Below are 22,667 nucleotides of genomic sequence, written 5' to 3' on the forward strand. Positions count from 1 at the left end.
CTTTTTCAAACTTAAGAGGTTTTTGAAAACCTTTACATAACTACAAGAGAAGCTGGGACTAAGCAGTTAAGGCTCATAACAGGTCCTCTAAAAATATAGCTTTTAAACTTCCACTTGCCAGTAGCTTTGAGGAAAACATTTCTGTGTTCAAGTAAGTCTTAATGATATGAACAAGAAATACACCCTTTGCTTGACTTCCTAGTCTTCACTACACAAAATAAAATAAAAATGTTCTCATTAGCACATGAATGTGGGTTCTGGAATCAAACATAAGTATAATTAAATCTAGCTTTGCCAATTACTAGCTGCACGCCTTAAATAGGGTACTTAGTCTCTTTCAAAGCTTCAGTTTCCTCATCTGTGAAATGGAGGTGTAAGTAACCACCTCACAGGGTTTTCTGAAGATTAAAAGAGATAATGCATGTAAAGTACTAAGGCTAGTGTCAAGAACACTGTAAGCACTCATACGTTAGAGACTACTACTATTTTTATTATTACTGACCCAATAGCAATTAACACTGGCCACAGATACAATTGTGCAGGTTGACCTTAGACATCAATATATATTGATGTCTATCTAACTATAAACTTTAGAGCATTTCTAAGATACCTTGCAGTGGCAATGAATTTAAAGTTTTTAACATTTGCTTGGTAATGAAAATATCAAAGAAGTCCAAGTTAACCTTTAGAATCCTCCCTCTTTTAAACTTGTAAAGCATTTCTTTCTAATTTCTAGTTATTTAAAAGGTTAACAGAGATGTTACAGAATTAACATCACCAAAAAACACATAATAAGCATTTAGTTGAATGCAGTATTGAACTAAAAGATGTACCAAATGTTAGAGTGGGAGGCACTACTTCAAAAATATCAGTATTCCTCACGACAACCCTTAATATTTTCCTAAAAGTCACATTCAGAAGTAGTACGGAAAGAGGGAACGTGAAGGCCTGCTCAAGGACAAGTTAATTCTTAGTACTCACTTGTAATAGTCAAGAAAGACGTAAAGAAGATACTGCAGACTGTGTTCCAAACAATAGAGAATGAAGTGAGAATGGAAATCCCAACCATCTTTGGACCTATAGTTTTGAACAGGGAGGGTATCTTGCATCACGCCCCCAATACGGTTCAGTCTTTTGAGAAAGAGTTCAAAGTCTTCTAGTTCAGATGTAATAAAAATTCCATTCCTATTGGGCAGGTTTAAATAAAAGATGGCAAGTTAAAAAGTTGCTATATTCAGAGCAGACCAAATCATTTCCATTGTTAAGTAGTCTCAACTAGTTAAAAGTATTTACAAATTAATACTTAACAATTCTTACCCCATAAATATGTTCTGACACACATATTTTGCTAGTTTCCAATAAAGGTTTCTGCACCACTGCAGTATTTTAAGGTAGTAATGACAGTCTCGAGTTATATTAAATATTTCAAAAACCTAAACTAAGCTACCTCCATTACTTTGTTTTTACTGAAACTGTACAACCCAGTGTGGCAACAGTGGTTAACTCTTGAAACTAGATGCTTTACACATTGAGGAATTCACCAAAATATCCAAACAAAATCATTAAGAAATTAAAGCAGAATAATTTAAATAGACCAACAATTAAAGAACAGAAATTTGCATTTAAATATTTTTTATAAGTTTACTAATACATCACACATACCATTAAAGGAGTATAGAGAACATATTATGTGGAGTTTAGAGAAACACTGCATAGCCAGCACCCAGATTACACAACATTGTACCTAGAAGTCCTCTGTGTATTCCTCCCCCTTTACATGTGCTTTGCCCTCAGAGGTAACCACTATCCTGACTTTCATGATAACTATTCCCTTACTTTTATTCACCCATATAGTTTTACCACCCATGTGTGTAACCCCAAATAATATAAGGTTTGGTTTTGCCTATTTCAAACTTTATATAAGAAGGGAACGTCCTAGATATACTGTTGTCTTGTTTCTTCTACTCACCATTGTGTGATTTATCCATGTTGATACCTATGGCTATAGTTTTTTAGTTTTCATTGTTATATAGTGTTCCACTGTACGATTATACTACATTTTACTTATCTGCTCTAACTTTGATGGTCATTGTTCCTAGATTTTTGGTAAAATAAATTTCCATTTCCATGATTACAAATGAGGAAGAACATCTCCTCATATGTTTATTGGCCATTTGTGCTTCCTCTTTTGTGAAATGTCTGTGTGTGCTGGTATCTTTCCCCTCCAGATCCAAGCTCTACTCTCCTGCTCTGTGTCCCTGGAGGCTCACCTGTATGGTTGCTCTAGAAGACTCCTGTGCCCTCAGGTTTCTGTTTTGGTTTCGTCTCCTATGGGAGACTCCCATCGGGAGATAAGAATTAGAGAAAAAGGGAGGATGGGGATACCTTGGCACTCTCTGTGTGAGGTGAGAGCAGGTTGGCTGACATTCTCCACTAAGAGACACAACTCCTGCCAGGCAGCTCCCTTGGTCTCAGTAACTGTTGTCTTCCTTTGCCCCATCAGGCCTTTTAGAAAGCACACCCTACTCCCAAGGTCATGAAGATATTCTTCCCTACCTTCTAAAAGCATTATAATTTTTACATTTTACATTTAGGTTTTAAAATCTACCTGGAATTGATTTTATGCATGATATAAGGCAGAGAGTCCAATTTCATTTCCCCCATATAGCTATCTAGTTATCCCAACCCCATTTGTTGAAAAGACTATTGTTTCCTCCAAAAAGACTGTTCTGCAGTGGCACCTCTGTCATATATAAGGTGAGCATACATATGTAAGTCTGTTTCAGGGCTTCCCCGGTGGCACAGTGGTTAAGAATCCGCCTGCCAATGCAGGGGACATGGGTTCGATCCCTGGTCTGGAAAGATCCCACATGCCACGGAGCAACTAAGCCCCTGCACCACAACTACTGAGCCCACATGCCACAACTACTGAAGCTCGCACGCCTAGAGCCTGTGCTCCGCAACGAAAGAAGCCACTGCAATGAGAAGCCCGCACACCGCAACGAATAGTAGCCCCTGCTCACCACAACTGGAGAAAGCCGGTGCGCAGCTATGAAGACCCAATGCAGCCAAAAATAAATAAATAAAAATAATTAAAAAAAAAAAAAAAAGTCTGTTTCTATGCTCACTATTCTGTCTTAATTGCTATAGCTTTAGAGTAAGTTTTAATATCTGGTAGGGCAGGTTCTTTTTCAGGGTTGTTCTTGACCCTCTGAATTTACATATAAATATTTATAATCAGCTTGTCAAATCCATTGCTGGGATTTTTATTGAGATTGCACTATATCTAAAGATCAACTTGGGAAGAATTGATAGCAGGCTTGTCTTGTTCCAAATCTAAAGAGAATGCTTGTGATGTTTCACCATTAAGTATAATATTAGCTAGAAGATTTCTTTTTTAACACCTCTTTAAAGTTAAGGAAGTTTGCAGCTATTCTTAGTTTGCTAATAGGTTTTATTAGAAATAGATGTTGAATTTTATCAAATGCTTTTCTGTATCTATCAGGGTGGTATGATTTTTTCCCTTTAATCTGTTAATATAGTAGATCTCACTAATTCGTTATTGTCATAATTCATGTTAAAACACATATATTATCTTTCTAAACAATCAAGTATTAAGCAAAATATTTGATAAGCATACAAGTTATACAAAAGTCTACTTTTAGCAAACAAGAAGAAAAGGATTTAAGTGCAATGAAAAGAACAGTGACTAGAAAGTCAGGGGTAAAATGATTGAAGCCTGTAAGTAACTGGGTTAGGCAAAGCTCTTAACTTCTTTAGATCTCCCTCTCCACATCTTTAAGTTGGGTAGGACAGTACAGCTATACTTCCCCAGTAAGTATAAATATAAAAGAATACATGGGAAATAATTTTAAGAAACTTAAAAATTAACAAATATGTTAAGTCTCATATTATTTTGACAGCTTAGGGAGATAGGTTGAGCTCTATGAAATTGCTGATATTCAACCATTTTTGACCTCTACAAACGGCAAGTTCACATGGTTCAAGCTAACAATTATTTTTAGAAATGAATTAAAAGTTTAAAGTCTTCAGTTATCACTTCAAGAGATACTTCCCCTCACTGTTTTCTTAATTGAGCAGCCCTCTTTAGTTAAAGGCCATACATGGCGTACGGGTGCAGTGATAGTACTGAGAATAGTGGGAAACATTATAGGATACTAAGGTATCCTCATCTCAGCTCTTGTCACTTGGTCCTTGTAGCCCCATGGATAGCTTACCATTTCTACACCAAAGCATATACAGTGTTTTGGGAAGAAGCTTCATCTAGAATTTGAGGGCCTATTCACTACCTAATGTTAAATGCATGTGATTTTAAAACCTCAATATACAATAATGCCCTTTCAATTTTAAAATATCAATATCATGAAACAATGTTGCATTGGATTTATGGCATTTCAGAGGAAAAGTTGCACCACTGTATTTTATTGTTCTTCCTTTTACACATCCCCACAGTTTACAGTACCTGGCCAGCATATCTAAAATTTCATTCCTCATGTAGTTGTTGCAGCGAGTATTCTGATCAACAACGTCAACAGTCAGAGGGGGCCATTTGTTCTGCTGAAGTGAGGCATAACTATTTCGGGTCTGAAATTCTCCAATCCACAAGATAATGCTGAACCAATCATGGCGAGCTGTGAGGTATCTCCAGAGGGCTTCGGGAGAATATGATTTGTATTCTACATTAAGAACAAAATACATTTTAGAATAGCAATGAATGATGATTACTGACACAAAACTCAACACTAACTGAGTAAATATGATGATCTGGACAAATATTTATATAACAGATGAATTATTCAGGCCCTCTGCTTCTTTTACTATTTTCCTCTTTTGTGGCGGTGTTCATTTTATAATCGATATATCAGCTGGAGGAAGAGCTAAATGTTTCTTCTCATTACTACAGTGGTTAAATGAAACTTGGGAATTATCTGTGTGTTTCATTTACCTTTTCAGCCCTCTTTTTCCCTTCTCTTTTCCTTAATATAAATAAAAACTCTGGCTGTAATAATAAACACGAATTTGACACCCTATGAATTACCACTGTTTGCCAGTGTTACATATTCCCCAGAGCCCTGGTATGATACAGATCCTCAGTTTAAATAAGAAGAAACCAAAGACTATTTGGAAAAACAAAGAATGTCACTCTGAGGCTGGGAAGAGAACTCTTAGCCTTGAAATCTCAATTCACTGAACCACGTGACTTTTCTCTTTCACTATCACATTATAAATCCCTTACAAAAACCTCAAGATAAGAAAAAGGGCTCAATGTAATGACTTACATTTTAAAGTAACTGAATATATTTTTCCCCCAAAAGGAATTCTAAAATGAGGACACACCAAAATATTCAAATACCAATGCCTAATTTAATCCTCATTCACTATGTTCAGATTTTAGGCTCTTTCACACTTGCCTTCTGGACTTATCCTGGGGAGAAGGATGGATTCTTGTGTTAGTTGATTCCACCACTGAGCCCAAGTTAACACAATTCTGTGATCTTGCTTGTTAAGTTTATCTGTATCTTTATGATCATATTTCAGGAATGAGTCCAAAACAGACTTGTGCTTGAAAAAATCTTGTTCCTTTATCGAATACCTAAAAGAGTGATATGAAATTTTTTTAATTTTGGAGGAAAAAGCATCATTCCTTTTTCTCTGCTCAAGAAAGTTCTACTCTTTTGGGGAACACAAAATTCAATACTCTTAATTTTGTATTTATTATCTTAAAAATATATATCTGATTATGCACATATTGAAATGACAGGGAATTCCTAAGTCCCTTCTAGATGATACAAGTTTTATCTTCATAAGGAATGTAAGCTCAGTTCCACATAAGAAGTCCATGCTAACAATTATAAGCTAAGCTTTGTCTACAATATTCTTCCCATGTTATAAAAAGGGGGCTAATGAGACTACCTGGGAAAAGACTGGATCTGCATATTTTCTTGGAAAGGTCCTGAATAAAACTTCTCAACTTGATGCACAAAGTCTATAGTTCTTTTTTCTTCTTCGGAAAAATAATTTTTTTCTTTTAAAATTTCAACCTTGAATAAAAAGTAATTAAAGCAGTGACCTCACAAAAATCAAGAACATTTGCAAAACAAATGTCATGATATTAAATATCATTTAAGAATTGTGTTTTGAATTTTTGAGGCAATGTATGTATTTGCACAAAGTTTCCTTTACCACAAATGCAAAATGATCATTTAAAAAGACAAAAGAATTGTCATACTTTTACTTACTGGGCATTAGTTGAATATTAAAATAATTCGTTTTGAAGTTTCACCAACATTTACTAGAAAATGTAAACTACTTAGTCTCACCTTTACCTACCAAAAAGTCCCGTATGTTTTTATCAGTTGTATAGAAACATATCTTGAGCAACTGGTCTTTTACGTTAAAGCCCTGAAGTAAAACACAGAAAATCAAGAAAACTTACATTTTGTAATGGAGCTATTTTGAACATAAATATATGTTAAATACAGAAGTACTCTATTATAGACATATGCCTTGTTAGAATTCCACAACTTTTCAGCTCTTGTAAACATTCATTTTCTACATTTATCATGCATATTTACTGCCTATCCCTAAACTCCTTAAGGCACTTTGTTTGCCAGAAGAAAGGCAGCACATAGAACAATTTAGGGTAATGCCAGGTGACCATAGTACCAAAACTACAGCTATCTGCTATGATGATTCACTTGAAGACAAAAGCCTGTGTAAATAAAAACCTTTACATAGTTTCACTCCTCTGAACTTCCAGCAAGTTACCGTGGGCAAGACCTCAACCACGCAGATGAGGCCCAGATCTCAGCTTAGTCCAAGAACCCCACCTCTAGGACATTCCCTTCTCAAATGAAGTAAAACCATGGAACACAAAGCAAAGGTAAAAGCCACTGGAAAGTTCAAATGGAGATATAAGAGGTCACATAAACAATAAAGAATGTCCCCCAACAAATAATGAGGTCCTGTGCATGCTCTGACATGTGTGAAACCTTTTATGAGAAACACTGTCTCCTTCTAACCAAAGTACCATATCTAACAGAGAACAAATGATGGAAATGCCAATCAAAAAATCTCTTCAAGAAAGTTCTTAGTACCAAAGAATGTTTCCCAGTATTACTGTCATAATTTCCTAGTAAAAGTTACACAGATTTCTTAGTTTGTGACACATCTATGAATACAAGTCAATTTTTATATCAACCAGAAATTATATTAAATACATAAGAGAACTTCTCTTACATTAGAGACTTTACGATCAAACAGATTATGCCACTTACCATATTCTTCAAAAGCTCAGAGGCTTCCTTTATATTATTCTTTTTCAAATTGTCAAAGACCAAATCTAGGCCTATTCTAATCAACTCCTCGAGTCTTTGAGCAGAATGACTGTTAATCCTGAAGAAAGTTTGTGCCTCTGGTATTTTGTTGTTTAAAATGGCATTGGCAATAACTTCCTAGGAAAGATGGAAGGAAGAAAAATATTTGCTTTTTGAGTTCCTTTTTATTACCTTATTATGATTATCAACATGGGACTTATACATTTACTGAGTACCTCAATAAGGGACTTATACTGAAAACCTTCTACTAGATTTGGGGCTTCGCACAGGGGACATGAATTGACCAAAAGATGGACTCTGCTCTCTAGGAGGTTTTAGACTAGTAGAAGAAATGCAAATAAAGCACTGATTATAGTACTGTATGATAAGGGTGATGATATAGGTATCCCAGGGTTCCAGAGAGGAGGGTCCAGAAAAGGAACATCTAAATAAGACAGATGAAAAAAAAAGAAAAGGTTTCCTAGTAGAGATGACTGATGAAGTAAAAGTTTTAAAGACAAGTATGTGTTACATACGTTTATTGAAAAAAGAACATGTGTTCCAAAAAAGAGAGAATATTATATGCAGAGGCATAAAGGCAAGAAACAGTATCAAGCATTCAGAGAACTCCAAATTACTTAATATAACTGGAGAAAAAGCTGAAGACAGTAGCAGGCGAGACTTGAAAGAAAAGCAAAGGCTCCATCATAAAGGGCACTGTGTGTGTGAGATGGATTTTATCCTGAAACTTATGCAGAGCCACTGAAGGATCTTAAAAGCAAGGGTGATATAATCATATATATATTTTAGGAAGATATATATGTTTTAAAAAGAACATGCATTCATATGCATGTTTTTGGAGACAGCGTCCACAGCTTTCATCAAAGTGGACTGTGACCTCCCCCAAAATTAGAAATCAATGATTATGAGTAAAACGAGCAGAAGACCACGGATGAAGCCATGGAGCACATTAAAAGAGGGGAAAACAGGAAATGAAACCTGCGAAGGAGACGGGAAGAGAGACGCCCAAAAGAGTGGAAGGAAAATCAAGTATTTTTGGCTAGAGAATGATTAAGAGACAGAAAATGCAGTCACAGCAGGTCCTTCCCTACCCTTCCACCCCAAGAAGAGCAGTCTTGTGAACCTGGCAGCATCTCAACCGTATCAACTTTCAAACCCTATCAATTCTGATCCTCTGGGTTAAGCTATTCTGGCCTTTGTCTTTCCAATGCCAACACTCTCCAAGAGGTTAGAGGAATTCTTCCAGTCCCTAGTCAGAAAAAAGCATCAGAGTTTGGCTGTATTAACTTACACTATAAAAAGAAAGGCAAGTTGATAAATACAGGAAACTTAATTTACCAAATATCTTAACTAGAATCTGAGATAGGACTCGAATATACTTCTAAGCAATAATGTCATAAAATAAAATTTTCCTAAGATAGAATCAACAGCAGCAATTTGATTTATTCAAGGGTCAGGCAGAATGCATAAGTCCAAAGTGCCAGGCCCTAGACATTGAAGGAGTGACAGTTCACAATGAGTTTGGGGTTGGGTGTTTGTCCCTGGATCCAAATGGGCAGATCTGACATAAAGAGGGAGCCTATCTGTGTTCTGAATTAAATAAATGAAACTTGTAGACCTAAATTTGAAGTTGTGCCCAGAGATCCAAAAATCTATAAAACCTAAAACCCTTGCCAAAGATTCTGAATCACAAGTGTACAGATTCTAAATTCTGTTTCTTCTATCGTTTTCTCAGATCCTCTAAATCTGGCAAATAAAAGAAGTGATAATTACTCATATTTACCTCAAGGCTGAGCTTCTCCCATATATTGCTCTCCTTTACTCTGGGGACATTTTCATTTACATCATATTCATCTATAGCATCTGTTAGCTTCCAAGGAAACTTTATCATGAAGGTTCGAAGTTCATTAATGTAGCTGGTCAAAATGTTCACTCCTTTCTGTAGATGTTGATCTAGCCCTATGGAAAACACCAATGTGCCAATTTCATGTACATAAATGTGTGTGTGTGTGTGCGTGCGCGCAGACAGAATAAACCATGAGCTATTATAATTATAAAGAAGTTTACAAAATGGGAAAATTCAAACTCAGCGTTTTCATGTCAAACAAAAAATCTCTGAGGTTTCTCCTATTTACAAGTACGTCCATGTTTTAATATAACCCTTTTCACCCTCTTCACAATGATTAGTTCTTTCTGCCAAATTTCCCAGTATTAAAACCCAATTCACTCACTCAGTTACACACTGACTTTACCCAACCTAAGCAAATGGTACTCCCCAGCTTATGCTCTCTCATGCAATAGGACTACTTATATCTCTGTCCTGACGTAAGAATGGGCTAATTATCCCCTTCTTTGCTGCTGTTCTTACCTTCATTGTGAATAAAAAGCTCCTTTATTTGTTTGTTAAGGAAAGACAGTGTAAGATTAAGCAATTGTTCTGAAAAGTGTTTGCTCTGGGTTTCAGAATCATTTTCTCTAATTGCTGAGCAAAGTAAATCCAATGCTGGTGTCAGCTCTTCCACATCTGAGGAAAAACCAAAGAAGGGAACATGAAGAACACCAGGATACTCCCAGTAAAATTAACCTATCCAGAAATACCATGCTGCAATATCTTAAAACATAAGACAAAGACTGATGTTTTATTCTCAAAAAGCTCAAAAAACTTTCATGAAGTCTCATTATTTGCAAACTTTAGTTACTCTACTTACTACTAGTCATCATTTACTGATACTACTAGTAACTACGATTTTGCTGACCAACTACTATATTTTAAATACTGTACTTGGTGTTTTATAAATGCTACCTCATTTATTCCATTTAGCAACCTGAGAGGTAGGTGTTATAGCCCCCTTTCCACAGATGAGGAAACTGAGGTTTCGAGCGGATAAATAACTTGTCCAAGCTAATTTGAAAGTAAGTGGCACAGACAAAATTTGAATTTAAGCCTGTCTGATTCCAAAACCATTCTCTTAAACACACAGGTGAAAGCAAGGCCCCTGAATCCTCTATTTGCCAGCTGCAAATAAATAAATCCTCTATTTGCCAGCTGCAAAATAAAAAAAAGATTCCTGTTTATCTTAGCATTGGCCCCACCTCTAGAATTGTACCTGTGTGAGAATGATGGGAAACATGGATTTTACCCTGAGAAAGCAGGTAAAGTTAGTCCTATGCTTCTTGTTTCCAGATCCATCCCTACCCTTTAAGGAACAGCAGTGCAGCTGAGAGTGGAGTAAGGAGTAATCACTGACCACCAAACAGCAGAAGTGAGTAATGACCATATAATCGTTGATGGAGTCTCCTTCAACACCACAAACCAGGCCTTTCTCTATAAATTCAAGCAGACTTAAAAAAAACAATGGAGCATAAAAAAATTAGCAATTCAAGAGGGAAGAGACCAAACTCTGCATGCAAAACAAAAGAGAATGTTTTTAAATAGAAAATTTCTAATCCACATTGTCAGTAAGGACTAACGTTAAATTGATAGAAAAAGTAGGTTGTCATTTTCTCCACTTAAGAGTACAAATTGGTGAAACTTTTCTGGAGGATAATTTACAAAAAAATTTAAGAATGTAAATTGTGTGTCTCTTTGACCTGTGAATTCTACATCTAGAAATTAATCCCAATAATTGTACATATGGGAAATTACACAAACACACAGCATTTATAGCACATTGCCAATAATAGTAAAAATCAGAATCAACCTAAATGTGTAATAGGAGTTTGGTTGGGTAAATTATGGTACAGCCCATACAATGAAATTCTATGCCACCATAAATAATAGGTATATCTATCACTATCAAGAAAGATGTCTGTAACATATTATCAAGTAAAAAAAAAAAAAAAGCAGGTTATAAAACTTCATGTACAAGGGAAAACACACTTTATTACCCTGTCCCTCTAAAGAGAGGATTTGCATGACTACCTGGTCCAAGAAGAAAAGCAGAGCTCCCATTTATTAAAAATGAAAGCCGAGTTGGGGTATTTTGAGCACTCGCACTCCTGAATTCCTTGCTTGGTGCCCTACAATAAACGCTGCGCTTTCCTTCACCACAACTCAGGATTAGCTAGGAGATTAACCAAGATGGCGGAGTAGAAGGACGTGCTCTCACTCCCTCTTGCAAGAACAACAGAACCACAACTAGCTGCTGGACAATAATTGACAGGAAGACAATGGAACTCACCAAAAAAGATACCCCACATCGAAAGACAAAGGAGAAGCCACAATGAGACGGTAGGAGGGGCGCAATCAGAGTAAAATCAAATCCCATAACTGCTGGGTGGGTGACTCACAGACTGGCGAACACTTATACCACAGAAGTCTACCCACTGGAGTGACGGTTCTGAGCCCCATGTCAGGCTTCCCAACCTGGGGGTCTGGCAACGGGAGGAGGAATTCATAGAGAATCAGACTTTGAAGCCTAGTGGGAATTGATTGCAGGACTTCGACAGGACTGGGGGAAACAGAGACCCCACTCTTGGAGGGCGCACACAAAATAGTGTGCGCATCGGAACCCAGGGGAAGGAACAGTGACCCCGCGGGAGACTGAACCAGACCTACCTGCTAGCGTTGGAAGGTCTCCTGCAGAGGTGGGGGGTGGCTCTGTTTCACCGTGGGGACAAGGACACTGGCAGCAGAAGTCCTGGGAAGTACTCCTTGGCGTGAGCCCTCCCAGAGTCTGTCATTAGCCCCACCAAAGAGCCCAGGTAGGCTCCAGTGTTGGGTTGCCTCAGGCAAAACAACCAACAGGGAGGGAACCCAGCCCCACCCATCAACAGTCAAGTGGATTAACGTTTTACGGAGCTCTGACCACCACAGCAACAGTCAGCTCTACCCACCACCAGAGCCTCCCATCAAGTCTCTTAGATAGCCTCAAACACCAGAGGGCAGCCAGCAGAAGCAAGAAAAACTACAAACCTGCAGCCTAAGGAACAAAAACCACATTCACAGAAACATAGGCAAGATGAGAAGGCAGAGGGCTATATACCAGATGAAGGAACAAGATAAAACCCCAGAAAAACACTAAATGAAGTGGAGATAGGCAACCTTCCAGAAAAAGAATTCAGAATAATGATAGTGAAGATGATCCAAGACCTCGGAATAAGAATGGAGGCAAAGATCGAGAAGATGCAAGAAATGTTTAACAAAGACCTAGAAGAATTAAAGAACAAACAAACAGAGATGAACAATACAATAACTGAAATGAAAACTACACTAGAAGGAATCAATAGCAGAATAACTGAGGCAGAAGAACAGATAAGTGACCTGGAACACAGAATGGTGGAATTCACTGCTGCTGAACAGACTAAAGAAAAAAGAATGAAAAGAAATGAAGACACCCTAAGAGACCTCTGGGACAACATTAAACGCAACAACATTCGCATTATAGGGGTCCCAGAAGGAGAAGAGAGAGAGAAAGGACCAGAGAAAATATTTGAAGAGATTATAGTCGAACACTTCCCTAACATGGGAAAGGAAATAGCCACCCAAGTCCAGGAAGCGCAGCAAGTCCCATACAGGATAAACCCAAGGAGAAACACGCCGACACACATAGTAATCAAATTGGCAAAAATTAAAGACAAAGAAAAATTATTGAAAGCACCAAGGGAAAAACGACAAATAACATACAAGGGAACTCCCATAAGGTTAACAGCAGATTTCTCAGCAGAAACTCTACAAGCCACAAGGAAGTGGCATGATATACTTAAAGTGATGAAAGGGAAGAAGCTACAACCAAGATTACTCTACTGGCAAGGATCTCATTTAGATTTGATGGAGAAATCAAAAGCTTTACAGACAAGCAAAAGCTAAGAGAATTCAGCACCACCAAACCAGCTCTACAACAAATGCTAAAGGAACTTCTCTAAATGGGAAACACAAGAGAAGAAAAGGACCTACAAAAACATACCCAAAACAATAAAGAAAATGGTCAAAGGAACATACATATCGATAATTACCTTAAACGTGAATGGATTAAATGCTCCAACCAAAAGACACAGGCTTGCTGAATGGATACAAAGACAAGACCCATATATATGCTGTCTACAAGAGACCCACTTCAGACTTAGGGACACATACAGACTGAAAGTGAAGAGATGGAAAAAGATATTCCATGCCAATGGAAATCAAAAGAAAGCTGGAGTAGCTATACTCATATCAGATAAAATAGACTTTAAAATAAAGAATGTTACAAGAGACAAGGAAGGACACTACATAATGATCAAGGGATCAATCCAAGAAGAAGATATAACAATTATAAATATATATGCACCTAACATAGGAGCACCTCAATACATAAGGCAACTGCTAACAGCTATAAAAGAGGAAATCGACAGTAACACAATAATAATAGGGGACTTTAACACCTCACTTACACCAATGGACAGATCATCCAAAATGAAAATAAATAAGGAAACACAAGCTTTAAATGACACAATAGACCAGATAGATTTGATTGATATTTATAGGACATTCTATCCAAAAACAGCAGATTACACGTTCTTCTCAAGTGCGCACGGAACATTCTCCAGGATAGATAACATCTTGGGTCACAAATCAAGCCTCAGTAAATTTAAGAAAATTGAAATCATATCAAGCATCTTTTCTGACCACAACGTTATGAGATTAGAAATGAATTACAGGGGAAAAAACGTGAAAAGCACAAACACATGGAGGCTAAACAATACGTTACTAAATAACCAAGAGATCACTGAAGAAATCAAAGAGGAAATCAAAAAATACCTAGAGACAAATGACAATGAACACACGATGATCCAAAACCTATGGGATGCAGCAAAAGCAGTTCTAAGAGGGAAGTTTATAGCTATACAAGCCTACCTAAAGAAACAAGAAAAATCTCAAGTAAATAATCTAACCTTACACCTAAAGGAACTAGAGAAAGAAGAACAAACAAAACCCAAAGTTAGCAGAAGGAAAGAAATCATAAAGATCAGAGCAGAAATAAATGAAATAGAAACAAAGAAAACAATAGCAAAGATCAATAAAACTAAAAGCTGCTTCTTTGAGAAGATAAACAAAATTGATAAACCATTAGCCAGACTCATCAAGAAAAAGAGGGAGAGGACTCAAATCAATAAAATCAGAAATGAAAAAGGAGAAGTTACAACAGACACCACAGAAATACAAAGCATCCTAAGAGACTACTATAAGCAACTCTATGCCAATAAAATGGACAACCTGGAAGCAATGGACAAATTCTTAGAAAGGTATAACCTTCCAAGACTGAACCAGGAAGAAACAGAAAATATGAACAGACCAATCACAAGTAATGAAATTGAAACTGTGATTAAAAATCTTCCAACAAACAAAAGTCCAGGACCAGATGGCTTCACAGGTGAATTCTATCAAACATTTAGAGAAGAGCTAACACCCATCCTTCTCAAACTCTTCCAAAAAAATTGCAGAGGAAGGAACACTCCCAAACTCATTCTATGAGGCCACCATCACCCTGATACCAAAACCAGACAAAATTCTACAAAAAAAGAAAATTACAGACCAATATCACTGATGAATATAGACGCAAAAATCCTCAATAAAATACTAGCAAACAGAATCCAACAACACATTAAAAGGATCATACACCACGATCAAGTGGGATTTATCCCAGGGATGCAAGGATTCTTCAATATATGCAAATCAATGAATGTGATACACCATATTAACAAATTGAAGAATAAAAACCATATGATCATCTCAATAGATGCAGAAAAAGCTTTTGACAAAATTCAACACCCATTTATGATAAAAACTCTCCAGAAAGTGGGCATAGAGGGAACCTACCTCAACATAATAAAGGCCATATACGACAAACCCACAGCAAACATCATTGTCAACAGTGAAAAACTGAAAGCATTTTCTCTAAGATCAGGAACGAGACAAGGGTGTCCACTCTCACCACTATTATACAACATAGTTTTGGAAGTCCTAGCCATGGCAATCAGAGAAGAAAAAGAAATAAAAGGAATACAAATTGGAAAAGAAGAAGTAAAACTGTCACTGTTTGCAGATGACATGATACTATACATAGAGAATCCTAAAAATGCCACCAGAAAACTACTAGAGCTAATCAATGAATTCGGTAAAGTTGCAGGATACAAAATTAATGCACAAAAATCTCTTGCATTCCTATACACTAATGATGAAAAATCTGAAAGAGAAATTGTGGAAACACTCCCATTTACCGTTGCAACAAAAAGAATAAAATACCTAGGAATAAACCTACCTAGGGAGACAAAAGACCTGTATGCAGAAAACTATAAGACACTGATGAAAGAAATTAAAGATGATACCAACAGATGGAGACATATACCATGTTCTTGGATTGGAAGAATCAATATTGTGAAAATGACTATATTACCCAAAGCAATCTACAGATTCAATGCAATCCCTATCAAATTACCAATGGCATTTTTTACGGAGCTAGAACAAATCATCTTAAAATTTGTATGCAGACACAAAAGACCCCGAATAGCCAAAGCAGTCCTGAGGGAAAAAAACGGAGCTGGAGGAATCAGACTCCCTGACTTCAGACTATACTACAAAGCTACAGTAATCAAGACAATGTGGTACTGGCACAAAAACAGAAACATAGATCAATGGAATAAGATAGAAAGCCCAGAGATAAACCCACGCACCTATGGTCAACTAATCTATGACAAAGGAGGCAAAGATATACAATGGAGAAAAGACAGTCTCTTCAATAAGTGGTGCTGGGAAAACTGGACAGCTACATGTCAAAGAATGAAATTAGAATACTCCCTAACACCATACACAAAAATAAACTCAAAATGGATTCGAGACCTAAACGTAAGACCGGACACTATAAAGTTCTTAGAGGAAAACATAGGAAGAACACTCTTTGACATAAATCACAGCAAAATCTTTTTTGATCCACCTCCTAGAGTAATGGAAATAAAAACAAAAATAAACAAATGGGACCTAATGAAACTTCAAAGCTTTTGCACAGCAAAGGAAACCATAAACAAGACGAAAAGACAACCCTCAGAATGGTAGAGAATATTTGCAAACAAATCAACGGACAAAGGATTAATCTCTAAAATATATAAACAGCTCATGCAGCTCAATATTAAAGAAACAAACAACCCAAACCAAAAATGGTCAGAAGACCTAAATAGACATTTCTCCAAAGAAGACATACAGATGGCCAAGAAGCACATGAAAAGATGTTCAACATCACTAATTATTAGAAAAATGCAAATCAAAACTACAATGAAGACTTCCCTGGTGGCACAGTGGTTAGGAGTCCGCCTGCCAATGCAGGGTACATGGGTTCGGGCCCTGGTCTGGGAGGACCCCACATGCTGCGGAGCAGCTGGGCCCGTGCGCCACAACTACTGAGCCTGCGTGCCACAACTACTGAAGCCCGTGTGCCTGGAGCCTGTGCTCCACAGCAGGAGAGGCCGCCACAGTGAGAGGCCCATGCACTGCGGCGAAGAGTGGACCCCATTTGCCACAACTAGGGAAAGCCTGTGCACAGCAACGAAGACCCTACCAGCCATAAATAAATAAAATAAATTAAAAAAAAAAAAAAAAAACTACAATGAGGTATCACCTCACACCAGTTAGAATGGGCATCATCAGAAAATCTACAAACAACAAATGCTGGGGAGGGTGTGGAGAAAAGGGAACCCTCTTGCACTGTTGGTGGGAATGTAAATTGATACAGCCACTATGGAGAACAATATGGAGGTTCCTTAAAAAACTAAAAATAGAATTACCAGATGACCCAGCAATCCCACTACTGGGCATATACCCTGAGAAAACCGCAATTCAAAAAGACACATGCACCCCAATGTTCATTGCAGCACTATTTACAATAGCCAGGTCATGGAAGCAACCTAAATGCCCATCGACAGATGAATGGATAAAGAAGATGTGCTACATATATACAATGGAATATTACTCAGCCATAAAAAGGAACGAAATTGGGTCATTTGTTGAGACGTGGATGGATCTAGAGACTGTCATACAGAGTGAAGTAAGTCAGAAAGAGAAAAACAAATATCGTATATTAACGCATGTATGTGGAACCTAGAAAAATGGTACAGATGAACCGGTTTGCAGGGCAGAAGTTGAGACACAGATGTAGAGAACAAACGTATGGACACCAAGGGGGTAAAACCGCGGTGGGGTGGGGATGGTGGTGTGCTGAATTGGGAGATTGGGATTGACATATATACAATGATGTGTATAAAATTGATGACTGATTAATAAATAAATAAATAAATGAAAGCCAAAGTCCTGAAAAGAAGTGTTGGTAATGTAGCAAAAAAGCAGAAGAGTCAGGCTGGAAAGTCTTATAACAAGTCCCAGTCCCCAACTCAGCCAGCTGCACTGCCACTATACATCAATATCTCAGACAATTGCAAGAGTGGGAAATTTTTGCAAATGAATTTTATTCTCTTTTGAATAAAATTCTCTTGAATTTGAAAGATCATCTCTTCTTTACATACCAAAAATACAAAGCACAGTACAGGATATGAATAATCAACACCCAACATATGATAAGAACATTTATAGATTCTCACAACTATCTCAAGATTCCAGAAAGTAAATAAAATGTTATGACTGACTCCTGGCAAATAAATAAGTCATCAGAAAACAGAACAATAATTTGAAAGTGATTAAAAAGGAAAAATAATAAATACAAATGTAGAAGTCTCTACTTACGTTTTAAATATGAATGGGATGGAAAGTGATCAAACTGATCAGGTACAGAAGATTTTGAGGATGGACTCCAAAGATTTTCCTTGCTCTTCAAAAAGAAATCTACTGTGTCCAGCTGACGATTTTCTATTCCTGCCTGAGGTGAGAGAAAATCAGAAAAAAATTACAATAGGAAAAAAAATTGGGATACAGATTTTTTAAACTTTACAACTTAATGTACTAACACAAAGAGACACAGGCTATCTTTTTTTTTTTTTTTTAAGATTTTTATTTATTTATTTATTTTTGGCTGCATCAGGTCTTTAGTTGCAGCACGCGGGATCTTCATTGAGGCATGCAGGATCTTTCACCGCGGCGCACGGGCTCTTCGTTGCAGCGCACAGGCTTCTCTCTAGTTGGGGCATGCGGGTTTTCTCTCTCTAGTTGTGGTGTGCAGGCTCCAGGGTGCGTGGGCTCTGTAGTTGTGGTGTGCGGGTTCCAGAGCACGTGGGCTCTGTAGTTTGTGGCACGCAGGCTCTCTACTTGAGGCGCGTGAGCTCAGTAGTTGTGGCGTGCGGGCTTAGTTGCCCCGCAGCATGTGGGATCTTAGTTCCCTGACCAGGGATCGAATCCGCGCCCGCTGCATTGGAAGGCAAGTTCCTTACCACTGGACCACCAGGGAAGTCCCCACAAGGCTATCTTTATCTTGCAAGAGTACCTGAGTTCTAGTGAGGAGTCTGACAATGACCATGTGACTTGGGGCAAGTCTCTGTAACCTTTCTGAACATCAGTTCTGCTTTAGCTCTACCATTCTGTAATTCTAACACCATTCAAAGCTAGGTACTCAGGGATCACCCTCACAGTTATCGTCTATTTGAATTAAAATGTTAAAGCAGTATGATACAAAGTTAAACTGAAAAAGCAGGCTAAATACAGACTCCCATTTCTAAAGTAGGCATCTGAGGAAAGTTTTCTATAAAGAACACGTAAAAATCACAGATTTAAAAATATATATACAGTTGACCCTTGAACAACTCAGGAGTTAGGGACGCTGACCCTCCTGTGCAGTGGAAAACCCATGTATAACTCTACAGTCATCACTGTGAATCAGAGGTTCCACATCCATGTATTCAACCAGCCTTGGATTGTGCAGTACTGTAGTACTCACTATTGAAAAAAGTCATCATACAAGCGGACCCGCGCAGCTCAAACCCATGTTGTTCACGGGTCAATTATGTGTGTGTGTTTATAAAATATACCTTTAAATGCTCAGTTGAACTGGAAAGAAAGAGAAAAATCCTCAGAGAGTACAAACAAATCTCTGATGGCCTAAATAAAGCAGGGGCTGAAAAACAGGGCCCACCAACCAAATTCAACTCCTGTCTGTCTTTGTAAATGAAGTTTTATGGGAACATGGCCACATCCGTTCATTTACCTATTGTCAATGGCTATAATGACATATCTGAGTATTTGTAACAGAAATCTTCCTGGAAAGCCTAAAATATTTATTTTCTGGTCCTTGACAGAAAAACTTTCCCATGCCTAGCCTAAAGCACTGTGCCTAAGAATCACCTGGAGGGCTTGTTAAAATGTGGATTGCTGAGCCCATTCCCCAGAGATTCTGATTCCCTAAGTCTGGGGTGGGGCCTGAAAATTTACATTTCTAATAAATCTGCAGGAGATAGTGATGCTGCTGGTCTGGGGACCACACTGAGAATCAATGGGCTGAAGTTCGGGGTGCTAGGCCAGGCAGGCCAGGTGAGAGGTATTGGTGAAAGTTATGTGTGAAGGAAGAAAAGAGAGGATAAACCTAGGGTCTATGCACAGTGACAATCTCCAAGAGAAGATGAACTAGAAAAATTACTCCACCAGAGGGAGACCATAAACAAACCATGCCTTTGCACTAGGTAGTGAAAGGAAAAACTATATTATGTATGGTTAAATAAGAACATTATTGCTCTTAGGAGATATACGTTAAAGTACTTAGAATGAAAAGTTATGAAGTTTGCAACTTTCAAATAGTTCAGCAAAAATAAGAAGTACACATACAGTCAAAACAAATGTGGCAAAATGTTAACAGTCGGTAAATGGGAAAGAGGTAAATGGATGCTCATTTTACTATTTTTATAATTTTCCTATAAATTTGAAAAATTTCAAAATAACACATTTAAAAATAATGACCAAATAGTAATTCTAGAAATAAAAAAAATAAAAATTGAAACTAGATGCTCAGTGGATGTATTTAATACCAGATTAGATATAGCTGAAAAGAGAAATAACGAGCTGAAAGAGTGATATAAAGGAATTATCCAAAGACATGAGTTAAGAGAGATTAAGAGAAACTGAGGAAAGTATGAAAATTCTAACTACTTCTGATGGAAGTACCATTGTGACAACTGGAAAATGCATATTCAATTTTCACACACATGGAACATTTATGAAACTGAGTACTTACTAGGCTATACCTGAGTCTCAACAAATTCACTCGTTTGTATGTGGGGGGAGACTAAGGCCAAAACAATGCTGTAATACCACATCATCCTAATTAAACTCACTACATGGACACACTATGTATAAAGACAGAGGCTTTACAGTCACACTGCCTGGGTTCAAACCCTGGTGCAACTGCTTAGTGTCCAACTATATCTGTATTGGAATTCACAACCTCTTATTCACAGAAAGATAGACAAGATGAAAAGGCAGAGAGCTACATACCAGATGAAGGAACAAGATAAAACCCCAGAAAAACAACTAAATGAAGTGGAGATAGGCAACCTTCCAGAAAAAGAATTCAGAATAATGATAGTGAAGATGATCCAGGACCTCGGAAAAAGAATGGAGGCAAAGATCGAGAAGATGCAAGAAATGTTTAACAAAGACCTAGAAGAATTAAAGAACAAACAAACAGAGATGAACAATACAATAACTGAAATGAAAACTACACTAGAAGGAATCAATAGCAGAATAACTGAGGCAGAAGAACAGATAAGTGACCTGGAACACAGAATGGTGGAATTCACTGCTGCTGAACAGACTAAAGAAAAAAGAATGAAAAGAAATGAAGACACCCTAAGAGACCTCTGGGACAACATTAAACGCAACAACATTCGCATTATAGGGGTCCAAGAAGGAGAAGAGAGAGAGAAAGGACCAGAGAAAATATTTGAAGAGGTTATAGTCGAACACTTCCCTAACATGGGAAAGGAAATAGCCACCCAAGTCCAGGAAGTGCAGAGAGTCCCATACAGGATAAACCCAAGGAGAAACACGCCAAGACACATAGTAATCAAATTGGCAAAAATTAAAGACAAAGAAAAATTATTGAAAGCACCAAGGGAAAAACGACAAATAACATACAAGGGAACTCCCATAAGGTTAACAGCAGATTTCTCAGCAGAAACTCTACAAGCCAGAAGGGAGTGGCAGGATATACTTAAAGTGATGAAAGGGAAGAACCTACAACCAAGATTACTCTACCCGGCAAGAATCTCATTCAGATTTGATGGAGAAATCAAAAGCTTTACAGACAAGCAAAAGCTAAGAGAATTCAGCACCACCAAACCAGCTCTACAACAAATGCTAAAGGAATTTCTCTAAGTGGGAAACACAAGAGAAGAAAAGGACCTACAAAAACAACCCAAAAACAATTAAGAAAATGGTCATAGGAACATACATATCGATAATTACCTTAAACGTGAATGGATTAAATGCTCCAACCAAAAGACACAGGCTTGCTGAATGGATACAAAGACAAGACCCATATATATGCTGTCTACAAGAGACCCACTTCACACCTAGGGACACATACAGACTGAAAGTGAAGAGATGGAAAATGATATTCCACGCAAATGGAAATCAAAAGAAAGCTGGAGTAGCTATATTCATATCAGATAAAATAGACTTTAAAATAAAGAATGTTACAAGAGACAAGGAAGGACACTACATAATGATCAAGGGATCAATCCAAGAAGAAGATACAACAATTATAAATATATATGCACCCAACATAGGAGCACCTCAATACATAAGGCAACTGCTAACAGCTATAAAAGAGGAAATCAACAGTAACACAATAATAGTGGGGGACTTTAACACCTCACTTACACCAATGGACAAAACATCCAAAATGAAAATAAATAAGGAAACACAAGCTTTAAATAACACAATAGACCAGATAGATTTAATTGATATTTATAGGACATTCCATCCAAAAACAGCAGATTACACGTTCTTCTCAAGTGCGCACGGAACATTCTCCAGGATAGATCACATCTTGGGTCACAAATCAAGCCTCAGTAAATTTAAGAAAATTGAAATCATATCAAGCATCTTTACTGACCACAACGTTATGAGATTAGAAATGAATTACAGGGAAAAAAACGTAAAAAAGACAAACACATGGAGGCTAAACAATACGTTACTAAATAACCAAGAGATCACTGAAGAAATCAAAGAGGAAATCAAAAAATACCTAGAGACAAATGACAATGAACACACGACGATCCAAAACCTATGGGATGCAGCAAAAGCAGTTCTAAGAGGGAAGTTTATAGCTATACAAGCCTACCTAAAGAAACAAGAAAAACCTCAAGTAAACAATCTAACTTTACACCTAAAGGAACTAG

General features: G+C 37.4%; 1 protein-coding gene across 3 annotated transcripts in view; it reads right to left on the reverse strand.

Moving 5' to 3' along the window:
- The window catches only part of SPG11 (SPG11 vesicle trafficking associated, spatacsin), an 88,370-nt gene that overhangs the window by 48,058 nt on the left and 17,645 nt on the right, over positions 1-22,667 (reverse strand). For all 3 annotated transcript variants that reach the window (XR_014260637.1, XM_082450057.1, XM_082450056.1), the window contains exons 8-16: positions 18,067-18,199; positions 9,727-9,882; positions 9,142-9,317; positions 7,299-7,475; positions 6,352-6,423; positions 5,935-6,062; positions 5,433-5,614; positions 4,484-4,697; positions 982-1,185 (exon numbers count right to left, since the gene is read on the reverse strand). Coding sequence is in view for 2 of the 3 variants with exons in the window: in XM_082450057.1 (XP_082306183.1) it covers positions 982-1,185; positions 4,484-4,697; positions 5,433-5,614; positions 5,935-6,062; positions 6,352-6,423; positions 7,299-7,475; positions 9,142-9,317; positions 9,727-9,882; positions 18,067-18,199 (1,442 nt within the window). In the remaining variant the exon portion in view is untranslated. The remainder of the gene's footprint in view (positions 1-981; positions 1,186-4,483; positions 4,698-5,432; positions 5,615-5,934; positions 6,063-6,351; positions 6,424-7,298; positions 7,476-9,141; positions 9,318-9,726; positions 9,883-18,066; positions 18,200-22,667) is intronic.

The sequence above is a fragment of the Balaenoptera physalus genome (genome assembly GCF_965194825.1).
Source record: "Balaenoptera physalus genome assembly, chromosome: 2".
Taxonomy (NCBI): domain Eukaryota; kingdom Metazoa; phylum Chordata; class Mammalia; order Artiodactyla; family Balaenopteridae; genus Balaenoptera; species Balaenoptera physalus.